The 9729-nt window shown below is 37.4% G+C and overlaps 1 protein-coding gene across 1 annotated transcript in view; it reads right to left on the bottom strand.

The window, feature by feature from the left end:
• The window catches only part of LOC102882275 (guanylate-binding protein 6), a 15094-nt gene that overhangs the window by 3503 nt on the left and 1862 nt on the right, over nucleotides 1-9729 (bottom strand). Inside the window, exons 2-8 of the mRNA XM_006905828.3 lie at nucleotides 6584-6797; nucleotides 5650-5777; nucleotides 3783-3892; nucleotides 3390-3586; nucleotides 1711-1956; nucleotides 795-1075; nucleotides 1-111 (exon numbers count right to left, since the gene is read on the bottom strand). The exon at nucleotides 1-111 is cut by the window's left edge and continues 102 nt beyond it. Of these exons, the coding sequence (XP_006905890.1) occupies nucleotides 1-111; nucleotides 795-1075; nucleotides 1711-1956; nucleotides 3390-3586; nucleotides 3783-3892; nucleotides 5650-5777; nucleotides 6584-6773 (1263 nt within the window). The 5' untranslated portion in view covers nucleotides 6774-6797. The remainder of the gene's footprint in view (nucleotides 112-794; nucleotides 1076-1710; nucleotides 1957-3389; nucleotides 3587-3782; nucleotides 3893-5649; nucleotides 5778-6583; nucleotides 6798-9729) is intronic.

Raw genomic sequence — 9729 nt, 5'->3', positions numbered from 1 at the left:
AATACTTTCCATTAGGGTTGCTGAAAGCTGATCAAGTTCAGCTTGGCAGTATTTAACAGACGCCTCTTCATTCTGCAGCAAGAAATCCTCCTTCTTATTCTTTAGGATCTCCTGCAAGGGAAAAGTAGAGGGATGTCACCAGAAGAAAGGAACCGGGGAGATAAAATTCCAAAGTATCTGGTGGAAGGAAGTCTAAGTGCAGTCCTCATGAGAAAAGCATACTGTTGGAGAAATACATGGAATAAAATAGGAATCGGAAGATTTGATTTACTCACAAACATGAAAACTTCCTGCCATGCAGGGTCTCAGGTTCTTTATCTGAAAAGGTGGAATTGCATTACTTAACCTCTATGGCTCCTTGCAGCCGCAGCATTCAGAGATTTTATCTTCAGTGACACAACAAGAAGTAATGGAAGTTGAAAAAAACACAGAATGGGGGATAGGTTAAAAAAAAAACCCCAAAAAACCTTGGGAATGGAAGAGTACTTTCAAAAAAATGACCTGCTCACAACTGACTTTGGGGTGGTATGGGCAGGCTTCAAACCACTAGAAGTATTCCCTTCAGGAGGATCTTTACACTGATTATTAGAGACCAGAGAGATTTCTGGATAAAGTGTCTGAGGTATGGGGAGGGAGAGAGAAGAAAACGTAGTCCTTTGAAACTCTCTCCTTCATGAGATCCAGACTACTTGATCACTGACAGAAGGAGGAGACATGAGGCCAATAAGGCACTTCTAGGCTTCATTCTCCAAGGGGAAGGGTCACAGAGATAAAGCAATACTAAGACAAAGTACCACAAGCCGCTTCTGGAACGCCTGCTTTTCATCCTTGAAAGAGTTCTCCATGAAGATAGCAATGGCTTCCCTCTCACAGGCTGCGTGCAGGTCCAGCAGCTCCTGGAGCGTGTCCGTGGGGAACCTCACTCGCTGGACCATCTGCTCACTGTAGTGGTCGACTGCCTTTTGCACGGCCGCTGAGTTCTCAAGCTGGGCCAGAGTTGTCACCGCGTTCTCCAGACAAGGCACTGCTCCACTGTTGATGGTATCCACGTAAGTCACCACCAGGGTCCTCAGCCCTAATATGTCAGGAAATTTAGGGGATGAATATCAAGTCATCATTCAACAGAATTCAAGATTACTTTTAAGAATCTGTCTCTCTCTCTTTCTCTCTTTCTGTCTCTTCCCTCCCCTCCCCTTTTTGGGTATTTGTTGGCATTGTAGAGTATAGACATTAAGTATAGAAATAGCTCTTCTCTCCATACCAAAATTATTTACATAGATACACAGATGAGGTCAAATGAGATTACATTTATTTGTAACTCTGAAGCTTCTATGGATTTTCAGGGATATATGGGTTAAAATTTATTATTGGACGGCTTTAAACTCCTCAAACGCCTTTTGAATTCTCCTTGCAAATCACACTGATTATAAAAGCCTTCTCTTGAGAAGATACAATATTCTGTTTTATACCGTTAGTGACTTATCAGTAGAGGATTTTTTCAGGTATATGGAACCTGCAGATATTACTGATAGAGTTTATAATTTTGGAGAATTATAAACCCCCAAAAGTATAATATGCAATTTTCTTCATTGACTATGAATATCTGTAGACCCACAATTCTATAGAGAATCAACAGAAATCCTGGAAAACACATTATATAATATATTCAACATATATTAGATCCCAAAGATGTGTGAAAATGAGACTCACGTTTCCCAGTGACCATGATTCCCTCTCTGAGGGTCTTGGTCCTCGCCTGAGTATAGATGTAAGAACAGAAATTCCTCGATTGTTCCTGAAATTTAGGTTCCAGTTGGTTTTCTGCCACATTCTCAATAGTGGCTAGGAGGTTTTTGTCAGTAGTTGGCCGGTCAAAGACAAAACACTTCCGTTTTGGAAAGAAATGCCGGATGCACTCTCTGGGAAGATTGGATAGTTGGACTCTGGGATTCCTGCCTGAAGAATTGAAAATAATAACAACAACAACAACAAACAACAACAACAAACAACAACAACGACAACAACAACAACAGAGATTCAAGTAGCAGCAGTCTGAGGGCAAGGAACCTAAAGACTTTCGTGACAGGGATTTTTGTATCTTTGCCATCTTCTATGTTTATAATATGGTCCTTTAGCATAGACATCCAATGCTTCTTTAAACATCAGACTTACCAATAACACAATTCTGGGGAGAAATTTGGGTAGAGATCTAATGCAGGTTAAAAAACAAACAAACAAAAAAACCTATTGCTGGTATTCTTAGACCTAAGCACAGTAGAATATAATCTGTAGTGTCTATAGGCGTACTGAATGAAAGATTAACAACAACAAAAAAGTCAGTGTAAATTTTTGTCTACTTGATCCCATGTAGAAATTGAGCTTTCGGATCAAAAGGAAGAGTTACAAACAAAAGATAATGGAGCAATATTAGGAATCTTACACTGATTAATGAATTAAAACTATTTTGATGCAAAACATAACGTGTATAGTGTTTGCTTCTGTTTTTAGCAAAAACCTCTGGAGAGTATATGTGACTAAAATGTAATTTTAAGATGTCATCACTAATCTACAAACTCTTTAATATAAAGAACTATATTTGATTGGACAGTGTTGGTCTTCTGCCTAACCAATTTCTCATTAAGTGTTTTGAGACAGCATAGATAAAAACATGAAGATAAGAATGAACAAATCAGAACTGATATTCCTCTCAAGGTATCATCAAATACACACCCACATAAATAACTCATTAAAATAACTTACTAGTTTGAATTTATGGCATGGGTGAATGTGGAATTTTAACAAAAGCTATGATATAGAAAGTAAATGAATGTTCTGATAATTATCATAAATACCACAACAGCATGTATTGAAAAGACCATACTTCTTCAGGTTTTTGAGAACATAAAGTCACTTTTGTGCAGGATGTATCTATACAGTCAATAGAAAGTTATATCCTTATTTCAAAGGAATAATAGCTAATTGTGTGAAAGATCTTTTTTTTTCATTAGATAGGTTTCTTTTCATTTCACTTTCATGTGTAACAAATATCCGGTCAGTTGTTTCCCTCGAATCAAAAAAGCAGAAGCCAAAATAGGGAACACAAGGTCTGCTCTCTAGAACGGTTTAGCACTACTGTTTTCAGTATTAACAAGTGGGTGCTGAAGGACAACGTGGAAAGAACAAATTGGTTTTGAATAATTTTACTCTACTTGAAGCTCTACTTTTCCTGAGTGAATTGGAAATCTAGAGCTTTTCAACCCATCTCCCAGTTACCACTTCTACAGACTTCATCTGGTCTAAAATACAAACACAATCCCAGAGAAGATGAACAGTGTTTAGTACCTCCCACCCCTATTGAACCATCCACTGCCCAGGTCATGCTCAGATACCTGGAACCAGCTTCAAGGCATTCTCCAGGTACTCATCTTCCGTGATAGGGCGACCGTTTAACATCAGCGCCAGGGTGAAATCTCGTACAGTCCAGATAAAGTCTGGAAAGAAACTCACGAACTCCGTGGAATCTTCTACTCCATCCGGTGTAGGGGAGGACTTTGCCCTTATACGTTCTGTCAGCTCTGTCACATAACTAGCACTTGGCTAAGGAAAAAGAACTTCCTATTCACAATCCCCACATTCCTCTAAAAAGATTATGATAAACTTCTCTTTTGCCCTGGGTCTTTCTGCTCCACCAAAAGCAACTAAGTGACAGGGAAGGAGAAACCAACTGGCTCTCCATCCCCATAGACTCAATGGCAGGTGGTGGTTTGGTCCCTGAAGGATACTGCAGCTGCTCCAGGGCCTGGTGGTTGATGGTGCTCATGCTATTGTAGACAAAGCTGCTACACAGAAGCACGGCCAGGGCAAAGATCCACGAGTCGTTCTTAGGGTCGCCCTGGAAAGCACATTTGAGTGAGACTTTTAGCAGTTTTCCTTGTAGAAATTCCTTTAGACACTAAGTCTATCAGTCTTTCATTTATTATTTCACAACTCACTCACCTTGCAAAGTATCGTTTGAAGACAGACATAAATACATGTATCAGTTTTAACAATTAAAAGATATTTCTTATGATCGTGATTTTTTTATATATATATAAAAAATTATAATCTTCACAAGGCTTTCCTTTTATTCAATTTGAATGAATAAAATAACATATATAGAAAAATGTAGCACAGTACCTGTTGTGCAATTAGGTTCATTGAAGGGTGTTAACACATATTCATTCTACACATATTTGTTGGTCATAGGTCATATAAAATGTAATTACATAAAATATAATGTTGACTACGTAACTGGGGATGTAGTCAACAAATTTTTATAGGAAGCTACTGAATGTTTTCTACTGTTCTTAAATTAAAAAGCAGTTTAAAATGACAAATATCACTCTCAAGCTGACTATTGCGAAGCTGTGCCAAATATCCATAACAATGAATGCAGCAAAGATGACGGTATCTCTAAGGAACTTACATATTAGTAATGTATATAAGCAGGAACTTATAGCGAGAATACTAAATTAAATTCAGAAGTCCATCGAGGAAGAACAGAGCTCTGAAAGCTGGAAAAGAATCCCTGACATGAAGCCTTCTTCAAAGTCTTGAGCTGAGTGTTAAAGCATTAGTAGAATGTGGACTTGAAAAAATAGAGGTCACCCTGCAGGTAGAAAGACCCACAGAAGCAAAAGTAGGCATGGCGGAACACTTTGCAATCAAAGAGGAGTTATTTGATATTGCCTGAGCAGAGGGTAGGTCAAGAAGTTAAGGCTGGATAGTGAGCCTACTGCAAACAGATGAAGGACCTTAAAGGCTGGGCTAACTTGTTTGTATAAATTACAGCAGTGTCTAAAAATCCAGAATTATTTCTCTTATAAACAATATCTAAAGCTGATTCCTAGAACAAATATAAAAAAAATTGGGAGTTTTGACTAGAAGACTCAATAAGAAAGTTTGGAGGGAAATGCCAATTCATTAATTTAACTTCCCAAATCTCAATTTTTAAAAAATAATGAATTAGGATATGAGGAAGTGGTACTCAGGACAAACAATACATTTTTTAGACAACAAGACTTCTCATTGTTGGATATACGGCTTTAAAAATAAATACAATTTGGGTAGAAAGAGAGAGCTATAGAAATGTAGGTACTCTTTACAAATAAGTCTCAAAGTAAGGCAGAAAAAAGAAATTTGTTTCACTCATTTGTAAAAATCGAAAATATCAAAACTCCATCTTCAAATGTTGTGGTAGGACAAACACATGCTTTTATAGGGACGACTCAATTCAAAGCTCTCGCAAAGCCGTCCGGAACGCTCCGTGGGTACTTGATGAGCTTCCCCACAGGATGCAGATTCTCTGAGGGCAGCACCTTCACTTTGGTCACTAATATCTACAGTGCTAACCCGGAGACCTAGGAATCACGTGCTCAGTGATCATTTATCACGCCGAATCAAATCATTCACTTAGTGCCAAGAAATAAAAGAAAAATTTACTCAATATACCATGACTCCTTACCTAGGAGTGAGATTCCAAAAAACAAAATTTGCCTCATATATACTTGGATCTCTAGGTTTCACAAATAGATCATGTAATTAAGATAAAGAGCATTGTGAAGAAAATATCTAGATTAAAAAAGATTTATCTGTGACCCTCTGCCTTACCTTTTCCACATCGCCCAGGCCTTCAGTGTCCAGAAGGACCAGGGTGTGGTTAGGCTTAGAGGGGTGAGGCACACACCACATCCAGATGCCCTTGGTTTCAGACTGCACTGTAGGGCCCAGAGGGAAACCTACAAAGGAAGGGGAGACACAACATAGAGTGATGGCAGATAATCTAAGCGGCCAAGGCGCTACAAAGTCAGATGGTTGGAATATAAGTATGCAGCCATACAAGATAGTGCTTTCTCTTTTTTTGTAAGAATGCCCTTCTTTGTGTGTCATTTTTTGATGGATGAAAGGAAGTTAACTGTGAGCATGATACTGGCAAGTGCTCAAGATGGAGACAAGAGGCATGAGTGAACCAGACATAAAGGAAGTCACCGATAACCATATAAAGAGTATTTTGAAAGAATGGTGAAGTTCAAAGCCAGATGGAAATGGAGAGAAGAGAGACATTTAAAGGAAAAAAGTAAAAAAAAAAAAAAAAAAAAACCGAGATAATATTGTTTTCCAATCAAAGGGATAAAAAAAAAAAAATGAGAGTGACAATTAATAGTCACAGTGGGATATGAGCGCACAAAAAATTTTTAAGATGAAGATACGTATTCAAATATCTTTATAAGTTGATTGGAATATTTCATAGAGAAAGCAAAATATGTTATAAGAGAGAGAGGAGACACAATTGCTTTGTGCTTGCACAGGTAAAAGAAGGTTAAGAATCTGAGAATTAGTAGGAAAGATTTTCCTTATCAAGAGTAAAACGAGGAGTATGGTAACAGATTACAGTAACGTAGTAATTTAGTAGTGAGAATTAGAATGAGAAGTTTGGTTTATTGAGAGGAGAGTGGTTCTCCCTTCACATGACCAGGGAGGAAAACTAAGAAGCTGTGGTATAGCTAGAATCAAAGATTTGGTCCCCGCTGGAGACGACACTCACCGTGGTTCTGTCCTGCAAGACGGTTCATCAGGTAGGATTTGCCTGTACGATACAGTCCTACAATGGCCACGACCACCACTGGCTGAGAAAGCTCATCAAGAATCTGTAGAGCTTGCTGGTTCACTGACAGCCGCTGATTGGTGTTTTCCACCAGACAAATGGGGGCCATCATGTTGGGTCCAAATGTCATGGTAAGCAGCCAACCTAGAAGAACCTGCCCGTAGAAATAAGATTATAATGTTATCCTCTGATTCAGAGTTTTCCAGAGCACCCATCATCTTAGGTCAGGGTGAGTTTTCTGCTTTGTTTCTGGGACAGCATGCATAGGCTAATTCCTGCGATGAAAAATTCAGTTATTTTTGGTTCTGCTCTTACAATGAATCTCTACAAGAGCCAAAGTGCTCTCCACACTGTGAGGATCTCAGACTGGATGCTATTGCCGACACAGGGCAGCCATGTCTTATAATGCAGTAGAGTGGCTCTACCCAATGTGGGGGTCATCATCACTGAGAAGCGAAGCCATCCCCTCGCCCCATGTTCTGTCCCAAGGTCTAAGGCTTAACCAGCTCTTAAGGGATCGATGAGGCTGATGCTGAGGGAAGACCTGGGACTAGAAGGACCTTGAGAACACAAGCCATGATTTCATGTATTTCTTCTGTCTCATGGTCCTAGTTGTTGAGAACAGCAATAGAAGTAGTGACGAGTATGACGAGTATTCACCAAAATCTGAGTTTTTGAACAATTTCAGTTTGACATATGACAGATGAGTGAAATGTTATATCCCTTGGACCATTTATGATATGAGAAGGGCTGAGGGAGTTTTGGGTTCGAGAATGGAAACAGAATTTGATTTTTCTCCATTTCTTTTACAAGTCATCAAAATAAAATATAAGAATCATCCCTTATGAAGGAAAATTGAGTCGCCGGGAGATCAGTTTTGTTTTTTAAAATATAAATGTGCATCAAAATCAAGAAATGAACATATATTTTAAGGCAATAAAAAATCTCAATTCAGTGAAGAATGATAAAAAAAACCTCCCGATTTCTGAATCTTCCATATTAATGTTCAAGAATATCCATGTTGCCACTATTTGCAAGTGACATGCTATACATAGAAAACCCTAAAGATTTCACAAAAAACTATCAGCATTAATAAATGAATTCGATAAAGTAGTATGATACAAAATAATAGTCATAAATCGGTTGCATCTTTATACATCAATAATGAACTGTCAGAAAGAGAAATTAAGAAAACAATCTCATTTACAATTGCCTCAAAAAGAATAAAATAACTAGAAATAAATTTAACGAGAGAAGTAAAAAACCTGTACCTTGACAACCATGACATTGATGACAGGTTTGAAGATACAAACAAATGAAAGAATATACAGTACTCATGAACTGCAAGAATTAATATCATTAAAATGTCTATATGACCAAAGCAATATACAGATTCAATGCAATCCCTAACAAAATACCAATGACATTTATCACCAAACTAGAACAATTATTCCTAAAGTTTATATGGGACCTCATAAGACCCTGAGCAGCCAAAACAATCTTGAGAAAGAAGAACAAAGTTGGAGGGATCATGCTATTTAATTTTGAACTGTACTACAAGGCTTTAGTCATAAAAGTAGTACGGTACCAGCACAAAGACGAATACACAGATTGCTGTAACAAAATACAGAGCCCAGAAAGAAACCAAAACTTATCTCATCAATTAATCTATGACAAAGGATGCAAGAATATACAATGAAGTAAAGAAAGCTTTTTCATTAAATGGTATTGGGAAAACTGGCCAGATAGATGCAAAAAATAAATAAAACTAGACCACTTTCTTACACCATATGTAAAAATGAACTCAAAATGGGCTAAAGACTTAAATGTAAGTTTTGAAACCATAAAACTTCGAGAAGAAAACATAGGCAATACACTCTCTGACATAGCTCTTAACAATATTTTTCTGGTATGTCACCTCGGGCAAGGGAAACAAGAAAAAATAAACAAATGGGACTACATTGAACTAAAAAGCTTTACACAGCAAAAAAACCATTAACAAAAGAAAAAGGAAATGTACTAAATGGGAGGAGATATTTGCAAATGATACATCTGATATGGGGTTAATATTCCAAAATATATAAAAAACTCATTCAACTCAATACAAAAAACAAAAAAAAGAAAACAAAAAAAAAACCCCCAAAAACCCCACAATCCAATTGAAAATGGGCAGAGGACCTGAACAGATTTTTCTCTAAAGAAGACATAGAAACAGCTAATAGACACATCTAAAGATGCTCAACATCACTAATCATTAGGGAAATAGGAATCAAAACCACAAGGAGATACCACCTCCCACTTGTCAGAAGGGCTATTATTAAAAACACAACAAAGAATAAGTGTTGGCAAGCATGTAGAGAAAAAGGAACCCTTGTGCTTTGTTGGTGTGATTGTAAACAAGCACAGCCACTACAGAAAACAGTATGGAGATTCCCCCCAAAATTAAAAATAGAACTACTGTATGATCCAGCAATCCTGCTTCTGGGTTTTGATCAGAAGAAGTTGAAAACACAGATTCAAAAAGATATAAGCACCCTTATGTTCACTGAAGAATATTTACAATAGCCAAGATATATAAACAACTTAGATGTTCATCACTAGAGGAAAGGATAAAGAAAATGTGGTAAATACATACAATGGAATATTACCATATTCCACAGTCATAAAAAGAGAATGAAATCTTACCATTTGTGACAACATGGATAGACCTAGAGGGTATTGTGCTCAGTAAACTAAGTCAAACAGAGAAAGACAAATACCATATGACATCACTTATATGTGGAATCTAAAAACCAAAATAAACAAACAAAAGAAAACAGAAACAAACTCATAGATACAGAGAGCAAACTGTTGATTGCCAGATGGGAGTAGGTGAGGGGATGGGTGAAAAGGGTGAAGGGGATTAAGAAGTACGAACGTCCAAACTTCCAGTTATAATAACAGTCACAGGTATGTAAAAGCACAACATAAGAATATAGTCATTAATATTGTAATAACTATGTATGGTGCCAGATGGGAACTAGACCTGTGGTGATTACTCCATAAGGTATATAAATGTCTGATCATTATATTGTGCAACTGACATG

This window comes from Pteropus alecto, unplaced genomic scaffold, assembly GCF_000325575.1.
Source record: "Pteropus alecto unplaced genomic scaffold, ASM32557v1 scaffold4411, whole genome shotgun sequence".
NCBI lineage: Eukaryota > Metazoa > Chordata > Mammalia > Chiroptera > Pteropodidae > Pteropus > Pteropus alecto.
The sequence above is the reverse complement of the archived record's forward strand: the minus strand, read 5'-3'. Positions and strand labels throughout refer to the sequence as shown.